Source organism: Chaetura pelagica, unplaced genomic scaffold (assembly GCF_000747805.2).
Source record: "Chaetura pelagica isolate M959 unplaced genomic scaffold, ChaPel_1.0 scaffold153, whole genome shotgun sequence".
Lineage (NCBI taxonomy): Eukaryota > Metazoa > Chordata > Aves > Apodiformes > Apodidae > Chaetura > Chaetura pelagica.
The window spans coordinates 2,099,329-2,119,145 of NW_009952707.1; the positions used below are offsets into that span (position 1 = coordinate 2,099,329).

Below are 19,817 nucleotides of genomic sequence, written 5' to 3' on the forward strand. Positions count from 1 at the left end.
GGCCTGCGGGGCCCTGGCCTGCCGGGCCCTGGCCTGCGGGGCCCTGGCCTGCGGGGCCCTGGCCGCGGGCCCGCAGCTTTCCTCGTAGGGCGTTTCAAAGTCCCCGAGAATTTCAAGACGCATCTTGCAATTAAAGGCTGCAGGAGCTGGACTGAAGTTCAGTTAACGCAGGGAAGGGCTAAAAGCAGCTTCGCCACTGCTCCCAGAGCAGCACAGGGAAGAAACTGTGTTGGTGGTGCTTTTGTTTGTTCTCCTAAGTCCCCCCAAGTGCTGTGGGTTCGGGCTAAGCAGCAGCGAGAGCAGCTGCTCGGAGGACTCCAGATGTGTGCACACTCCCTATGCTTTCTAGCAGATCCTCAAGGGTGTTTCTCCGCTCCAACATCATGGTTAGTTGCATCTAGACCAGAAGCAGCAAGAAGATGATGCTGCAATGTCTGTTGCTTTGAGTACTGCATGTGAGATCATTCAGTGTGCAGCTCATTATTAAGGGCTCGTTCTTACGGAGTTTAAACCAAACCACTACGTTCTCGAAATTCAAAAAAGGAAAAACAATATTTTCACTTTTATCCAACTTTAGTCTTCATTCAACTGCATCATCAGAACAAAAACAGCACTCTGCAAGTTAAATAGTTCTAGCAAGGACAGCGAGATTACTGGTTTGCATTAGGTGGTTCACTATGATCCCAGTAAGGAAGGCACACAGATTCTGAAGTTCACTTAAAATACCGTTTATTTGAGCCAACCCTGTAACGGAAAGGACAGTACAGATATTCTTACATTCCTTCAGGTGCTGGCAACCCTGAGCCGTGCAGCATCAGCCAGGTCTCTGATCATGGTGCAGCATTTCCATGGGCAGAATCTGTGTGACAAGTTGCAGTATTTTGGTCATTGAAGCTATTACAGGATTTTCTTACAAGAAAACAGCTCTTCACATTTTTTTCTACTGCCAGACAGAAAGGATGTTCACATGAGAACCTCCAGTTGTATTTTTAGACAAAGGGGAGGGCAGGCCAGGCAGGGGTGGGAGCTGCCCACAGGCTCCTGTGGTACAATCAAGCCAGGTAGATTAATCCCATGGCTGCAGGACAGGCAGTCCCACGTGGCTCTGGAGGCCAGGGTGGACGGGCAGTGCAGCACAAGAGATGCTGAGTAGGCACAGGCCTAATTACATGGATCACTAACCCTTGGTGTACAGTGGTCTTCTGGTCAGGATCACTGCTGATGAGCAGATAGCAAAGCCCACTGTAGGAATTTTTAATTTTACTTTTAATTCTCATATGTGATAATGTACAAAATTAATTTCTACACGTGGGAATTTGCAGACTAGACTCATCCACAGATTTCTGGTAGTTTTTTTCTTTAGTGTCTTCTCTAGGTCATGGCAAGTAGCAAAAACATTCTAATAATGCAGAGATGTCATAGTCTCTCCATAGCACACTGAATAGTTAAACTCCTTACTCACCAGCCATATCCTAGCAGCCTTTCCCCCCTCACTTACCTGAATCTTTTTTCTTTCCATACTTTAATCAAGACTTTGTAGTCTAAATGTAATTATTTATGCTCTTTCTTCAAGGTGGATGGTGTGAACTATACAATTAACATCAAAGATTAATTGGATTAAACTGCCTGAAGAACCTGATTTGCTAACATTATAGCTGTTAATATTAACATAAACATCTACCATCTTGAAATACATTAGCATTTCTCTAATTTCACTGCAACTATTCCACTTAATGAGGAAGGAGACACTTTTGTATAAGCAGATAACCGAACAAACTATTTTGTTTGGTAGCTGAGCAACTACCAAGTCACCAGTAAATACAGATCATCCCTATTACCAGTGCATTAAAATACAATTCAGTCACTGAGGAACAGCAATTAACATAGCTCACACGAGTCTCCTCATGGTGGGGGCTTAATTTCATTTTTGAACAGAGTTCAGTGACTTTTAGCAGCTTATTAAAAAAAAAAAAAAAAAAAAAAGAGTAGAAAAATAAAATTAAAGCAAAATGCCCACAAAGTAAAAGAACCTGTGTGCTTCTCTTCATTCTTTTTGCTGGCTTCTCTTTTTCCTGATTGAAATGACATGCTAAAATCCTTTGCAAGAATAGGAGTTTTTTTCCACTAAGAATACAAATAGTTCAATTCAGGTCAATAGGTTAATAGTTCATGCTTAAGTGTTCATTACAATGAGTAGTTTATATAAGCCTCAGCTACTCCAGCTTTTGGCAGGTTAATCAAAAGTATACTTACAAGTTATGCATAAAGCTAGTAAATTATTTTACATAGACATGCTCATATTTAAAATAGTTTTTATAGACCTGAACTAATTGAGCAAAAGCAAATTGAAGTTCATATGCAGACATCAACTTATTGTTAAACAAAATCTTAGGGTTTTTTTCTACTTACCCAAACTAGCATTAACAAAGTTACAGGACTAGCTGCATCCACACCCAAAATGTGAGTTATTTTAAGCAACTCTTCTGTTTTAATGTGCTAATCTGATTCTTTGTGTATCAAAGACTTTACATTTTAAACCTCTGAAGATAAGATTGACATATAATCCACAGAACATTAATTAACAGTTATACTTAACCATTACGTCCTTGACAGCACTACATGAACTCTAAATTGCTTGTTTGGAACAAAAGTTCTGATGCAACTTCACATACTTCTGCTTTTCTTGAAAGCTGTCTGAGATCTCAGCAACTCTATTTTAAATCTGTGCTTATTATAACTTTGTTTGCACACCACAGTTAAAAACATGACTGAAGGGTGGTGAGGATATCAGGGAGGGAAAACTGGCTCACTGTCTCACAGAGTGACTCACTTTCAGGAAGATGCTTCAGACTCTGCTGAGGCTCTTGCATTAAGAGGTCAATCACTTTTCCTCCTCCCTACAGAAGCTTAATTATTCCTTGTTAGCTAAATAAGTATTTGTTAGGGAAGTCCTAACTAGAGGAAAGATTACGCATTTGAACTGTTACTAATTTTGTTTTATGCCACGGAGTCAGTTAAACTAACAGTCATCAAGGAAAGAATTCAGACATAGCAGCAGCTCAGTTTTCTGCTCATTGTTAGCCCAGAGAAAATCTTCCTGAACTGTGCCTAGACCAGTCATTTTCATTCTCCACTGGAAAACTAAATTGAACCAAACAGAAACTGAAGACTATTAAGCCAACTTTGTAGTAAAACTGTGTTGCCAGTATCTGCCATTTCACGACAATGTTTCAATAGAAAATAAAACTAAAGCAAAAGCCAATATTTGTGACCATTGTGATAGTTTCTGAAGTCTAGTCCCACCATAAAACATTTAGAGGAAGCACTGGGAGACAGCATAAAAACCAGTAAGTATATTTGACATTACACTGTAGCCAAATCCTCAAGCATATTGTTTTTTTGTCAATTAAATACTTTAAAACCTTTTCTCTGTGGCCTTATATACATGCCTCAAACATTCTCACTGAAACTATGTAGAAATTGTTTATTTTAAATGAAATAGGAGGCAGCATTAGATGCTCAATCAGAATGGCAACTCAGTGTCTCCTACAAACATAGAAGTTAATTTCCCATTCACTTCTAAGACTTCTAGAGTAATCTTTAAAACAATTCCAGCAAAGCACACCTACTTTTCTACAGTTTTTTTTGCTATGTATAGACACATACGTAACACATGCATTTCTATTTAAACTTGACAAAAGAAGCATAATGAAGTGGTAAAACACACAGCATTAAGTTACCGTTTGGTCCCTCTCTGGTAATACGTCTTACTCTACACTTGTAGCTGATAAGGTGTTTCTCACCTGGTTACAGTACCCACCATAGAACAGAATACCACAAATACCTTATTTGCAGAAAGGAAGAGGAAATTAAATCCCAGGTGTATAACTGCAGTAACTATCTGATACCATGTTTTGGGATGGAAACTGAAGAAATAAATGGTCAATGGAAAAAGCCATTTAACAAGGGTTAGTGTAACAGCCTGTAAATTAATATTGTCTCAGTGTCTACAAGACCAAAAGATTAAAATCCCATTTGCTAAGGCATGAAACAAATATATGGAGAGATTCCACCCTAAATATCTTAACTCAAGTTGCTTAGAGTAAAAGGAGGCAAGAGGAAACGGCTGCAGAGGTAGAAAGACCACCCAAGATCAGTGGCTGGTGAGACTACCAAAGGTTGGGAATAGGAGGTATTTCTCCTTGTCCCCCAACCCTATGTCCTGCAGAACACCTTGCCTAGTCACTAGTGGTGCATTTTGCAAATCAAGAGATGAACAAAAACTACTCCATCAGCATGAGGATGGAACGTGCAGGATCCTTTCCCATGCATAAATGGTAATTCAGTAACAGCAGCAGGTTTTATGTCCAGTAGCCCACCTATCTGGCAGTAACCCATGGGATACACAGAAGATAATTAATTAGAATTAGGCCAGTTATTCTGCTTTCATCTTGAGACAGAGAAATCAATTTAGACCAGCATGATTATTCAGATGTCATGTTAAATATTGATGTTGAATATTGGAAGGAAGGCAAGTGACTGGCAAAATGAAGATCTTTGAAACCAATTCTTCAGATTTTTCAAGACTATCTGGAATCTCAGATAATTTTTAAGTGTGTACAACCTCAGGTCTCTGAGCAACATGTTAAACAGTAATAAACTGCTTCCTGTTTAATTAGGCACAGCAATATTCTCTCCTTAGAGCACTTCCCTTTCCCCTACCCCAATCCCATTACATTTTGGGAAGATAGCATCTGTTGAAACAGAAGTGGGACCTTCATTTCCTGTGTGCTGTCCTGCCCAATCGCTGCTGCTTCCTGCTTTCTCGCTGCAGCGTTTCTGGAGACAGAGCCCATGTGTCAGCTCAGCAGCCTCCAATGGGGGGAGCTTGCAGCTCACTTTCAGATAGTTTCCATGGTTCACTGAAAGAAGGTTCAGGCAAGGAACAGATCTGCTTTTAGCTCATGTTGGCCATTGCTTGTGCTACTGTAGCACGAGCTACAGTAGTGATAGTCATAGCTAGCACAAATGCACAGCTTATTAAGCGTGCATACGTTTATATATCAAATCACATATATGATGAAACAATGAGAATGCCTTCTCCAAGTCTAAAGAATTCAGGGAGTGGGTGTGGGTGAAAAAATAAAAGTCAACACTTACCTGCACTACTGCTGGTAAGAATGCTCAATCACTACTGCAGAACAAGAAAGCGATTCTAACAATCAGGGTCGTGTATCATACTAGCACACAAGAGCTTCAAAGACAAAAATGTAGTGTACAGTTAACTGTTTCATTCAGCAGGTGCTGCTGGAGACTACAAAACATGAAAGGCAAGATCAAGCTGGTCTTCAAGAAGTCAGGGACTCTGATCAAGAGTTAAGGTACTATGCTACTGCTGTGTTGGAAAATGAAGCAAGATGAAATAATGAGAAAAATCATTGAAGTTAAACATTAAATGCAGGTATTTTAAACAACACAATTGCAACCCTAATGCTGACTTCTTAAACTGAGATGAAGCTTTTTTCTTGACATGCTGAAGCTCATCTTGTCACACCATGCTTGGCAGAATTTCTTCAGCTGACATCTGACTTCCTGTATTTTTCAAGAGGCTAACAGGAAAGGTTGTCTACCTGGACTTCCATAAGGCCTTTGCCACCATCTCCCGTAGCATTCTGATAATAAAACTGGCTGCTCATGGCTTGGATGGATGTACGCTCTGCTGGATAAAACACCAGCTGGATGGCCAGGCCCAGAAAGTGGTAGTGAACAGAGGTAAATCCAGCTGGTGGCCAGTCACAAGTGGGGTTCCTCAGGGGTCAGTGTTGGGCCCACTTTTGTTTAACATCAATGATCTCAAAGAGGAGATAGAATGCACCCTCAGAAAGTTTGCAAACTACACCAAGTTGGGAAGGAGTATAGGGAGGCTCTACAGAGAGACTTGGACAGACTGGATCGATGGGCAGAGGTCAACTGTCTAAAGTTCAACAAGGCCAAGTACCAGGTCCTGCACTTGGGTCACAGCAAGCCCATGCAATGCTACAGGCTTGGGGAAGTGGCTGGAAAGCTGCCCGGCAGAGAGGGACCGGGGGATTCTGGTCGATAGGCAGCTGAATATGAGCCTGCAGTGTGCCCAGGTGGCCAGGAAGACCAATGGCACCCTGGCCTGTATTAGAAATGGTGTGGCAAGCTGGACCAGGGAGGTGATTGTTCCTCTGTGCTTGGCATGGGTGAGGCCACACCTCAAATACTGTGTCCAGTTTTGGGCATCTCACTACAAGAAAGACATTGAGGTGCTGGAGCGGGTGCAGAGAAGGGCAACAAAGCTGGTAAATGGCCTTGAGAACAAGACTTACGAGGAGTGGCTGAGGGAACTGGGGCTGTTTAGTCTGAAGAAAAGGAGGCTGAGGGGAGACCTCATCACCCTGTACAACTGCCTGAAAGGACATTGTAAAGAGGTAAGTGCTGGTGTCTCCTCACAAGTAACTGATGATTGGACAAGAGGAAATGGCCGGTTTAGTCTAGACATTAGGAAGAACTTTTTTCACTGAAAGGGTTGTCATACACTGGAACATGCTGCCTAGGGATGTGGTTGAGTCACCATCCCTGGATGCGTTTTCTAGAGGTGGTGCTTGGGAACACGGCTTAATGCTGGACTTGGTAGAGGGGGATTAACGGTTGGAGTCGATCTTAAAGGTCTTTTCCAGCCTAAGTGATTTGTTGATTCTATGGTGGCTTGCTTAGTTACATACAAATTTTGCCCAAAGGTTGTTTATGCAACAAATTCATAAGGTACCAAAATTACTTTAAGGTTGTTTCTATTTAAAAAAGAAAAACCCTTCAATGTCAGTAAACAATGTCTCACTCAACAAGAATCTGGATCATGATTCACTGAATGCTGGGAGTATTCATGGGAAGCCTTAACACACACTTTCCCCATTCTCTGCCTCTTCCCATTGGCCTAAGAAAAGCTTACAAAAATTTGAGATATTTCATCATTCTTACTGCTCCTACAAACTACTTAAAAACTCCAAAGCTCCTTTTTTAAACAAACATTCTCCTTGGCACACAGAAGACAATTAAAACATCTAAAGCCACTTCAGTTGCATAGTTTAGGCTGGGCATCCATTCCATGGCAGATACAAAACCTTTGACCAGCAACAAAATAGAATCATAGAATAATTTGGGTTTGAAAAAACCTTTACAAGCATTAAGTCCAACCATTAATCGAGCACTGGTAAATCCACCACTGAACGACATCCCTAAGCACCAAATTAAGTCTTTTAAATACCTCTGGTGTGGTGACTCAACCACTTCCCTGGGCAGCCTGTTCCAGTGCTTGACAACCCTTTGAGTGAAGAAATTTTTCCTAGTATCATCTAAACCTTCCCTAGCTCAACTTGAGGCCATTTCCTCTTGTTCTGTTGCTTGAGAGAATAGACAAGCACCCATCTCACTACAACTTCCTTTCAGGTGGTTGTAGAGACTAGTTAAGTTCCCCCCTCAGCCTCTTTTCTCCAGACTAAACAACCCCAGAACCCTTAGCCACTCTTCCTAAACCTTGTGCTCTATACCCTTCACCAGCCTTGTTGCTTTTCTGTGGACACGCTCCAGCACCTCAGTGTCCTTCTTGTAGTGAGGGGCCCAGAACTGAACACAACATTCAAGGTGCGACCTCACCAGTGCTGAGTACAGGGGGACAATCACTTTCCTTCTGCTGGCCACTCTACTCCTGATACAACCCAGGATGCTTTTGGCCTTCATTGGCCACCTGGGCACACTGCTGGCTCATATTCAGCCACTGTCAACCCCCATCATCCTTTTCCAAGCTTGGAGCGTTGTTGTGATCCAAATGCAGGACCCAGCAAGGAGCCTCATTTAGCCTCAATACAATTGGCCTCTGCCATCAATCCAGCCTATCCAGATCCCTCTGTAGAACCTTCCTACCCTCAAGCAAATCAACTTGGTATGATCTGCAAACTTGTTGAGGATTCCCCCGATCCCCATGTCCAGACATGTAAGAAAACTGGCCCCAAAACTAAGCCCTGGGAAACGCCACTTGTGACTGACCATCCACTCCTTGGGCCCAGCCATCCAGCCAGTTTTTTTACCTAGCAGAGTGCGCCTTTACAAGTCTACACAGCTACTGTGTACAGCTTGTTTGCACAATACCTGTACTGTTACAAGTCTCTGAAAACAAGTTATCTAAGAGCACATAACTATCATAGATAGATCAAATTTATTTACGCTATATTGGGGAACTGTTTGTTGATCCCCATCAACTGATACGTATGACTGTTTAGAAGTATGCTTTAAGAGGTCATATTTAGTGTAGAGGACCAACAAAACCATGAGATTGTAAATTCTCTCACAAAAAAAATACAGGACTGTCATATAAAGCAAAATCCTAAAGGTACTCCAGTCTATCTGTTTTTACTGATGAGAACTGCATATTCTGAGAATAAAGCTAAACCAAGTCTCTGCATTTCACAGTCAAAAGACCTCTTAAAATACTTAGCGGTTTTCTTTCATTAATTTCAAAGTTAAACTTCTGACAGTCCATTCAATTCAGTTACAGCTTCTCTGATGGCCACCTGTCACTCTTCAATACAAGCAATGTAAAAGCTTTCCCAAAAGACTAATCTACTAGACCTTTATTAATGACTGTACCTCTTTTTTGCATGAGGTAGAATACATATGTGTAAGTATTTTGCATCCATGCCATAGAACATGCTGTTACTGTCTTTCATAGACTATTCCAATTCCTCCTGCTGTTTTCTTCCCAACTTCTAAATAAGCAGTTCTCTTCCCATTCTCAGCAATTCATGTTTTTCCACCTTACCTCAGACTTCTGTCTTCATATAGTCTCATATAGTCCTCTATCTTCACAGTCACGAGTTCCACTTCAAATCTTCCCCAAGCTTCATCTTTTCAGTGTGCAGTGACATTTCTAAAGCTGTAGAGACAGACTGCTATAGATACTGCAACACAGACTGTGGTGCTTCTCTCCTAACATAACTATCAGCAAGTATGTTATCTCAGTCCTACTGTCATGAGAGGGAACCACAAGCATTAGGCAGCAGCGGGAAGCAGATCTAATCAGGACTTGCCATAGCATATTCCTGACTCAGTATTTTATTTCCACAACTATAGAGCTAAATAATTGTTAGACAATATTAAACAAAACTTTTAACTTTAATATTCAAATTCAACACTAGTAAGAACAAACAGAGCACAAATAGGAACCATTGTTTAAACTAAAATTAAGAGAAAAGCCAGTAACTACAACAGTTCTATTTTTTTTTAGCAACATGTGTCAGCCTAGGTCCAATATCAGTACAGGTTCTGACAGCCATATTCTGTTTTTTGGGACTTAAAATAGTTTAGCTTTGTCTGTTGGCATTGCAGACTGCAGTTTCAGTATAGTATACTATAAACACAATCAAAATTATGTACATGAACAATGAAGAACAGTCTGAACACTTATACTAAACAATTATTTACAAGTACTCCAACATAGAAAAAAATATACAATAGCCTCAAAAATAGACAACTGAAGAGAATAAACATTTAGAGAACCTTATTAGAAAGAATTACAAAACATCAATAGCCAAGACATTAACGATTGCACTACACTAATACAGAGTCAAAATATTACATTGGTGCATTATTTTACAATGCACTAGCTTTGAAAGAAAAAGCTGCCTTCACTAAAATGCAGCTTAGATTTGTTTCACGTAATTGTTTTAACAAGAAGCCTATTAACACAATAATGATTGTTTTAATGCTACAGTTTACAGCAAGGACAACAAACTAAAAATAGCAGCAGATCCATATGGCACTTAATTCCACAGGTTTCTAAGCTGTGGTTTATGCAATGCCTACAAAGTGCTCCCAGTTGAATATACAAATAAAATTCACAAAAGAAGTCTACCTGACATCAGGTACGTTTGAGTGTAGTTGGCCTTAAAGCCTGTCTTTCAAAATGTATTCCCCTCTGCTCCAAAAAATTCAGTAACTATCAAAGCAAGGCCTCCTCCCTCCCTTTTAAGGATTAGGGCTATTACTTCTTACTACAATGCCATAACACTACAAAGCAGCACACCACTATAGTGGTTAACCCTGGGACCATGTAACATTTAACAGTGTAACTGAAAGGCTTATGGATTAACATCCAGGATTTTTTATAGACAAGATAGTAACTACTGAGTCCATTAACTCAAATGGATAATACAGCTAATTAGCTGTACTGTACAAGTAAAAACCCAGAAACAAATCGTGTAAAACTAGGATCACTGATCACACACAGGACAAGAAACCAGGAATTGAATGCTTCCTTCAATTCCTTAGGCTTCAGTCCAGTAGAGATGCTATAGTCATCCTCAGTAGTTCTTTTAGACTTCATAGTTAGTATATAGTAAGACTAACTGAGCGGTTCATTTTCTTTCCAATGAGACGAGACGGTCTATTTTGTGTTGTAGATCTCGTTGTCATTCTGTCAGTGAACAGTGCTCGCTCCTCAGCTGCAGCCTTTGCCATCTGTGCTTTCTTCAGCTCTCTGCAAGACATTCACAGTCACACACAACGCATCAGGGTAAGAACTACAGGCATATCACAGTGGGAGTATTTCAGATTAATCACAGCAGTTCAGAATTTAAGACCTGCTGTCAATTTAGGTCATACTAAGGCCATTATCATTCACATCTACCTATTTACAACCCAGAGCACAGAAGTGGGATGTTCATTACATGTCTGAATAGCATTTCTTTTGAACAAGGGAAGGAAATGACAAATTCACACAGCTCAGTTGAATTCTGAAATCCACCAGCTCAACACTTCATCTCATACACCAATTACCAGAACACGGTAGAACACTCTTTACTTTCTAAGAGGTTTGTTCAACTGCAGCATTCAGCCACAACTGAACTTCTGCAAAGAACACAGACAAGCAGACACATACTTAAGATGAACACAGACTAGTGTAAATCCTTTTCCTTTTGTATACCCACATGAAAAAGCTTATCTCCACCTAAATCTTTTTGCCTCACATAAAAATATGAGCTTGAAACTGCAAGGCTGAGTCAATGAAGGCAGCACAGGCCACTGTCCCTGTTCCAAGATTCTGCCAATTATTTTGCTTCAGAGAATTACCAATATTCAATCTGTGGACAAAGTTAATACAACTCAGAACAAAACTATGAAATATTCTGACTAAAGAGCAAAGTTATCTTTATCAAGTTTCCCCACACACCCCTTTTCTCCTTTCCTTAAATGCCAACATATGGGTAACTAAGGATTCCCTCCATACTCTTTTCCTATCCCAATTATCCCTAAAGGATTTTTCTCTACCTTAAGAACTAGTATTTGTAATTTCATTTCACATCTAGACTCCAAAGCAAAATCAAATTTTACAAGCTTGTTCCATATTGTTGTAGGTGTACTCAGTTTGAAGTTACATGTTTTAGTTTAACAAGCTACTTATTAGTATTTAGCTTGATTCTATGATTAATACTTTGTAAGCCAATGTACTTAGCTTGATACTATGATTAATACTTTGTAAGCCAAAGTAGTATTAACTAACACCCATGCCCCATCTAATCCTCCCCATATTATCAGTGTCAGTTCACTGCAAGAGAAGGCAATCAGTACTCAGGCATCTTCCCTAAATACTGAATGTCAGTCACAAATGCACACACGTGTACATCTACCCACTGTTCCGTTACTAAGGAATTAAGTTTCACAATATGCTCCCATTCTTCCCTAGAAATCTAATCTTGAATTCTTCCTTCCTTTGAAGAAAACAAACCAGTAGAAAAGCTGAGTGTCCTTACAAGGATTCCTTTCACTGATGATAACTTACATACACAAGTGATATATTTAATGAGTCAAATGCAGGTATGTGGGAAAAAAACAAACAAAAAAATAAACAAAAAATATTTACCCGAGTTATTTTATGGAACGCTATCCCACAACATTAAAAATTACTGTGCATAAGTGTTCTTTTTAACTTATTTTCTAAGCATGTACCATGCTGGCGGCCAGATCAGAAACAGTCTTCACAAAATAATAGCTTTGCCAACTTCCCCTTTCACACGATAAAAAAATACGTTGTCTTTATACAAACAAACACTTTACCTCAGATGTGCCCTTAAATAACCTGCACAAACCATCTAATTATTCCTTCTGCAGTCAGTGTGATTCATAAGATTATAAAAGATAACCATATATGTCAAGTCTAGCCACATTCAGACAGTAGCAACGGCAAGATAAGCAGATAGCAATGGAGAGAATACAAATTAAGTTAAGATCTTAACTCAAAATAAGCCAGTCAAAGTAACTGGTGTTCTATGTTCCCCTCATAAAAACCTAACTATTACGCATAATGCATGTAAAGTCAACTGCAGTGAGATTCAGATAATTGCTTAACTTACTAACTCTTGCTCTGAAACTTAAGCAGAAACCAGACTTTAGTCCTAAAGGGAATCTCTTCAAAGATTTACTTCTCAGTTGAGTGTGTAAGCAAGGGGTAGGACAAGATGACCTCCCAATACAAGTGATTCTCTGGTTACCTAATAACACTACTGTGTACAAGTCAAAATAGTCCAAAAATATTCCTGATGCGCGATTTTATTTAAGATCAAGAGAGTTCATTAAAGTCATATTTTCCAACACGTTTTCAATGTATCGATGACCTAGGAAAACACAGACTCAAATAATACAGACAGAAGTTACACTATACTACACATGTCAAAAAAGTGTACTTTTGGCTTGAGACTTTTTTAAACTGTAATGTCTTGCATGCCTTGAACACTAATAGTGTAGTTGAGATTCCCTTAGAGAGTGTTCAAGATGTTTCTTCTTAAAAAGTTCCTTTTAAAGTTATATAACCCACCTTGTACTCTCAGGTATATACAAGCACAGATTTGTGGACCTCATTGAATGTTCTGGTTTGGTGGGTTTTTTAGTAGCGGGGGAAGGGCCCCAGGAGCGGCTCTGGTAAGAAGCTCCCCCTGCTCCAAACCCAGCCAAGGAGCCAATAGAGGGACAACAGATGCACCTCAGCGATTAGCATACAAAAGAACAGCTGTAACACCTGAGCACACTTAAAGAAAAAGAGAAGAGCTGTGCTGGGGAAAGAGAGCGGTGCTGGTGGTTGGTGAGGAAGAAGAGGAACAAGGTGCCCAGCGGAAGTTTCCCTGCAACCCATGGCAGGATGGCAGCTGTGCCCCTGCACTCACGGAGGAGCGTGGTGGAACGTTCCCTGAAGGTGCCAGGAGGGGTGAACTTGGCCAGTGGACTTGGATTTTGTGGCCAGAGGATTTGCTGCCTGTGGACTCCGACTACGCAGCTTTGGAAGACCCCGGCGCCTCGTGGCAGGGTCTCATGGGAACCTCGCAGGAAGGACTCATGAAGGAGAGGTTCGTGGAGGACTCTCTCCTATGGGAGGGACACCATGGAGAAGCAGGGAAGGACTGTAAGGAATCTTTCTTCCTGAGGAGGAAGGAGAGGCAAGACCCCCCAGCCTGTGAAGTGACTCTAAACCCCATCCCCTGTCCCCCTGTGCCGCTGGGGAGGAGGAGGGAGAGAAACTGGGAACAAAGTGATTTGGGCCTGGGAAGAAGAGAGAGGTGGTGTAACATATGTAAGCTCTGCTCTTTGTATTGTCTGTGTCCTGTGTGTGTTTGATGAGTGTGAAATTACATTATTATTTTTTTCCCCAAATTGAGTCTTTTTTGCCCAGGACTTTAATTAGTGAAAAACCCTCCCTGTCCTTTTTCTTAACCCATGAGTTTTGTCCTCCTCATCCCAGCTTGTGGGGGGGGGGGGGAAGCTGAGTCAGCAGCCACAGGGCTGGTTCTTTGTTGTCACGTTGGGCCAAAACCATGACACTGAAGAAACGACAGTCTTGTTTTATCATCACTCTATTATCACATGAAAACCCACTAAAAATTAAGTTATATTTAAGGACCCTCAGGAACTACTTACTTCTGCAAGAGAGAGTTTTTGAATTTTTCAGCATTCAGTTCTATCCGTAGCTGCTCTGCGCTCTTTTTAGCAGCAGAGAGAAGCACTGAATGCTTGACCAGTGCCACAGCTGAAGGCCTTTTCTCTGGATCAGGATTAATCATAACCTTGGAAAAAAGAAAACAAAGCATTCTAGTTAAGGCCAGTAATATAGTAAGTTACACTAATCAGTGAGCCACTGGTACAAGAGTTCTTACTTTTAGTAAGTCTAGTAATTCTTGAGAAAGCACTTGTGGTATTCTAGGTAGTTTTCCTTGTCGTATTTCATGCCATTGGTCCCCATTAGTTGGAAGTGGTTCAGCCCCAGCAGCACAGACAACAGTCAGAGCAAGAGCAAAAATATCTGCTTTTGGCAAATGAGCATAGTTCTTGAAAAAATAAAGAAAAACATATTTACTAAACATACCACTCAGTGTAAGAAGAAATCTAACACCTAAACAGCACTGAACACAACCTCAATACTACATTCCCCTGTAAGTACTGCTAGTGTTGAAGAGGGTACCATTTAGAAAGCTTCTCCTCCAGCAAGGAGGCAGCAGACAGCAACTTGTTACTCTAAAGAAAACAGTACACAGACCTAACATCACTATGTTCCACAAACAGAACAGCTACCTCTTGTAGGACTTCATTTGCAAGAAAACGGCTATCACCTTCCTCCACTTGTGGACTAGACACTCGAGTTACATGACCAAGGTCACCTGCAAATACAAGAGAGTTATTTTTTCAGACAACAAATACACAGAGCAATTCTTCTAAGCACAGGTGTGCTGCTTCTCACCTATTTTAAATATGACTCTATCAGATGACCAGTCATCATCATCAGCTTCTTCTGAAGTCGTACTTGGGACTGATGTCCTAGATATGAAAATATTACCTGAAAAAGAGCAGAATTGTTAAAAAACCCACTTTTGTGCCATTTCTGCTTCAACTAGTTTCATTATGGTTTGCTTTATCCACACAAGTTTTATTTGTATACATGAAGAGTTCCTAGAGTAAGAAAGTGTAACTTGCTCTGGCCCCTCTGCTGGGAGGAGAGCCAAGAGCCAAGATAAAACAAGTTTAACTTTGCTAGCCAATTTTATAACTGACATCTTTGTACTGCTATTCAGAACTTCAGTGAAGAATTTACAGTTAGTAAGGTGTGGCTAACCGCTCAATTTTCTACCACAGATTAAATTAACTGAGGAAACTGTCAATACAGAGCAAAGCAGTTGACGCACTTACTAGGTTTGATATCCATGTGTACCAGTGACATTGAATGAATGTATTTTAAGCCTCGAGCCACCTGAAGTAGCAGGTCCTTCAGCTCTGGTTCAGTAAAATAACGCATATTCCTGTAATTTTCACTTATGGCATCTGCTAAACTGCCACCTTTAACAACATTAAAGAAAACAACTAATTATTTTACATCAAACAGTTGAAAAACTAATAACTTGCTTTCAAAACTAAGTACAACTGGCTTCCAAAATGAACTACAAACACATCACCAAGAAGTTGCTGGTGATACACAGGAATTATACAATCTAGTGCTGTATCCCCTCTTTATAGCCATGCAATATAATAAAATTATATTTCTGCTGTAGTTGCCACACAAATTAACAGGATAGCAAGACAAAGGAAAAGACCTCTCTCCCTCTTCCACATCTCTGGCAATGGCAAACCATGGCAAAAAGCTTCAGTAATCAGGTCCATCTCCCTTTTGAAAAGGAAATTCTCTGATTTCTTTATGCTAGCTTGTACTACTGTGCAGAAGAAAGAACAGTTATGCTGCTGTTAAATGCCTTATCATACCTCCAATATTCTTGAACACTTAAGACTTTGACAGCAATTTTGTATAGTTTTTGCTTCATATCTCTGCTATGCCTTTTCCAACGGAAAGGAACATCAGTAACAATTTGATACAATGATGGTATGAGCTATATGTAGGGCAATAATTTTGTAACTAGTTCTATGGATTTTTAAGAAATATACCAGAATCTTCAAAAATTATTTTTGAAAGTTTAGACAAGCAATAATCTTTACTTACCATTGCAATACTCATTCTGTATAAGCATGTGATCATCTTCTGCCCATGCAGAGTAGTATCTTACTACATGAGAATGCTGTCCCAAAACTGCATGTGCATAGACCTCTCTTAAAGCATTTTGCCTATTACAGTCAGAAAAAAATAACAGCACACAAAAACATTATGAGGTGAAATTACAGCTTGAGAGAAACATTTATTGTAATACCACACCCCTGTGCCAGCTCAGGTTTCTAATTAAAATCTTCATATTCAGTTCTATGGCATCTCAGCATGGATTTACATCCAAACAGATAAAATAATTTACATTGTATTAAAAGACTACGCATATGGAACACTGAAGAACTTCTCGTGTTTAAGTCTGGTATACAATTTTGAATAACTCAAACTTGTGGAGGTTTATATCATAATTATTCCAACAGTGGGGGAAAAGTCATGAATCACAGGCTCATTCACAAATGCCAAAAAACACCCCACAGCTGTCTTAACTAATCTGCATGTCATTAAAGTTGACAAGAATAAGGACACAATTGGGAACATTGCTTTCATATCTCACAGGATCATCACTGCACAGTTTGTTCATATTGTCCCTTCTCCCATTAATGCAAATAAGAATTATTGTGACTTTCTAGATGACAAGAACCTGTTTCCACACAGAATATCAGGACAAATGTCTGCTAGAGAAAGGACAAGTAGCTTTTCCTCACTAGTATTGCACAGTATACAGGAAAAAAAAAAAGTTATGTGACTTCAAAATAGCATCTGTTTTACATTTAACTCATGAATATGCACACTTTTCTCTTAATACCTTCTCAGGCAATTACCAATACAGAGAGACATGGGAGGAAAAAGCAACAAGAGTTGACTTTTAATAGCCGGAAATACTCACTCATCCACTGAGCCAGCTAAGGGTTTCTTGGATCGCTTTATTGCATAAACACAGCCATCAAGCCTCTTCACACATTTAAACACAGAACCAAATTCACCAGATCCAATCTTCTCCAACTCATGAAATTCAGTTGCATAGCGTGACTTCATATTACTCTCTGTTATAGTTATCCTCTGCAAAGATTAGAAAGGAACATGCTTAGGTGTCCACATACACTAACTGACAAGCTTAGTATCAAGTTCTGAAGACTAATTACCTTAGCAGGTCTGATAGTTTCATCTTCAGGCTCTCCATCACTTGCTTCCATATCTTCTCCATAAGAGCTGAAATTGACACCAGTTACTTTTGCAGAAATAATATGGCTTAAGTAAACTTAAAACTGAAGTCTAGCAGCTGTTGATTTTTTAGTTTAACTGAACATTATGACATTTTTAAGAGCAAATTTATAAAACAAAGGCACCATACTCGTATCTTTGTAATTTCTTTCTTCATGTTTCATGCTATCATTTAATATCTTTTTCCCCTCCTTAAGAAAAGACTGTGTGTATATGGTTAAAAGACTAGGACACAGCCTGGTCTATTGCTCTCTGTATACTAATCAAAACATCTAGTGCTAAATAGTTCCTTCATAACATCATGCACCTCAAAGCAAATAATTTAAGAGCTATATTATGCATCACTAACAGATTTGCAAGGAAAAATACTTTTATAGGAGCTATCTGCAACGTAACTTCTGCAGCTGAAAGTAGTTCTAAAGGTAAGCTTAACAAAAGAAGCTATAAGCTACTCACTCATTCCAGTGCATTCTCTTCCTCCTACGACATTTTCCTTCAGAACTATGAAGGAACATGGAATCAGGAGTGAAGGGATTGATGTTCACATGAGGTGTTTGTCTAATATCTTCTTCTTGCTTCTCTGATTTCCCAACATTCATAAATAGAGAGCCCCCTCGAAGTTTGACTGCGCTGGAGCCTATTCCTTGAGCTTTAGAAAGCAAACTCTAGATTTATTAAAAAAAAACAAAACAAACAAAGGAACAAAGGACATTTATAGCCTTTATATTGAGCTTATATATATAGCATTTATATTAAATGAATAAAGGATATTTATAGCCTCAATATTGCTTTAGACATACAAGCCATCATAACAATATTATCTAATCAAAGTTAGCCTAAGTTGTTTAAATACCTACATTTCCATTAAAAAAAAACCAAAAACCCAAAGAAACGATTAGGTTTTACACTCCACAGTTAAAGGAAACACTGAATGTTAAAATAATTTTTAAAAGACAGGAAAGAGCACCACTTTTCTGTCTTTTATCATGACACCATGTAAACTTCTTAGACTATTATTTGCCCATGAAAGAAACACAGATGAAACTCATGGCCCATCCTGTGCAGCATCACCGTGATTTTTACGTAGAAGGTACCGAAGTTAGATCAGACACAGGAAGTTATCCTTGGTGACTACAAACTTAGGCAGCAAGCTAAAAAATAAGTAAATAGAAAATTTACACAGACACCTCTTTGTGAGCCTACACAGCACTGCTCAAGAGTTGACAGCACTGTTGCTCTGTCTGCTCAACATCCCAAACAGATCTTCTGGGTGGTAATTTGTCAGACTGGGCATTTTCCAGGCACATGATGAAACCTCTCCCAGTCAGATATGGGAGTTTGCACCTGAGTCACCTACAACCCGGTAAGGATGCCTACCAGTGACTTACAGGGTGATAAGCAGCAGTGTTGCCTTATCCTAGCAACACTTTACAAAATAAAAAACTGATGTAACTAAAGCCTAAGCCAGCATAGGGGCAGGATCAGTACTTGGGAATCTCAACTGCACTCTCCAAACCTGGACTAGATGAAGAAGAGCTTTAATTCACTGTGTGTCTCAATACAAATTTCAGTACCTTCACTGGATACCTTAACCAATCAATTATTCCAGGTTGCAAAGATAACCTCTCCAAGATAACCCATGAAGAATCTGGACACCTAATTTAAGAATCCAACTGAAACACAGCATTAATACCTTGCTTTTAGTGTTACAATCCACAAGCCTCTTGCATTTCTCAAGTGTCTGATTCTGACTTGGTAGAAAATCATCACCAATTTTGCTATTTCCAAGTATGTACCACTGACTTCCACCCGTGAAATCTCATTTTAGATGGAAGCTGTAGAAAACCAATTAACAAGGTTGCCTTCCTTCCACCTTAAATCAGTGATTTTAATCTACAGTCTATAGACCCTGGGAGATTATCCACGGGGATTATCCCCAGATTACTTCTAAAGGGCTATATGAAAAGTAACGAAGAAAGCAAGCCCATGATCACTAGACTTAAGTTAAGTACGGTGTTTTACAGGAGCGTCAAGTTCAAAAGTTGAAGTGTCTTGCAAAAACTCTGGTACTGATAAAATCAAGGCCTACCTAACCCTTTAAGCTTTCGAATCCCTCAGTTTAAGAGCAGCGGCTGCCCAGCCAGCCTGCTGGCACTGGATGCAGGAGTGCAGACACCGACCTTGTGCTGACACACAGCACAGCAGCAGCACTCACCAGACTTCTACTGACCGACACGCAGAAGCGAATTCCCATTCAAACTTTTACTTTTATGGTTATAAAAAAAAGTACTAATGCCCACAAGAGACCAAAATACGTATTTGAAGAGTTTAATATACTACTTGCACCTCTGCAAAAATCTTTTCTACAAAAGACAGCCCAAGCGGGGGACTTCTACGTTTAGAGACAAAAATGGCACTTATCAGAAAGCACAGAGTTGTGTTGATAAAGGGTACGCTATACGCATCAGGGGTGGCTGCTCCCCACCGCGGTTACCCGGGGACCAGACGCCGAGCGGCCCCGCGGAGCGCCCCGGGGCCCGGCCGGGCT

The 19,817-nt window shown here is 40.0% G+C and overlaps 2 protein-coding genes across 2 annotated transcripts in view; both read right to left on the reverse strand.

Moving 5' to 3' along the window:
• Positions 1-123, reverse strand: part of SWAP70 (SWAP switching B-cell complex 70kDa subunit) — a 37,757-nt gene extending 37,634 nt beyond the window's left edge. The window contains exon 1 of the mRNA XM_009994268.1: positions 58-123. Coding sequence (XP_009992570.1) covers positions 58-123 — 66 coding nt within the window. The remainder of the gene's footprint in view (positions 1-57) is intronic.
• A 9,052-nt stretch (positions 124-9,175) lies between these two features.
• Positions 9,176-17,928, reverse strand: WEE1 (WEE1 G2 checkpoint kinase). The gene is made up of 10 exons (XM_009994247.1): positions 17,726-17,928; positions 17,191-17,257; positions 16,935-17,107; positions 16,049-16,170; positions 15,247-15,393; positions 14,801-14,896; positions 14,635-14,720; positions 14,220-14,390; positions 13,984-14,129; positions 9,176-10,555 (listed from the first exon to the last, which is right to left on the reverse strand). The coding sequence occupies exons 1-10, from the start codon at positions 17,866-17,868 to the stop codon at positions 10,405-10,407; spliced, it is 1,302 nt and encodes a 433-aa protein (XP_009992549.1). The 5' UTR covers positions 17,869-17,928; the 3' UTR covers positions 9,176-10,404.
• Positions 17,929-19,817: the final 1,889 nt, after the last annotated feature.

Excerpts from the sequence above, each read along its gene's own strand:
- WEE1 (XM_009994247.1), bottom strand. The coding sequence starts at position 17,868 with ATGAATGTTGGGAAATCAGAGAAGCAAGAAGAAGATATTAGACAAACA. Across the intron at positions 15,394-16,048 it reads ACAGAATGAGTATTGCAATG|GTGGCAGTTTAGCAGATGCC; the intron begins GTAAGTAAAGAT and ends ATGTTGTTAAAG. Across the intron at positions 14,897-15,246 it reads ACACATGGATATCAAACCTA|GTAATATTTTCATATCTAGG; the intron begins GTAAGTGCGTCA and ends GCTCTTTTTCAG.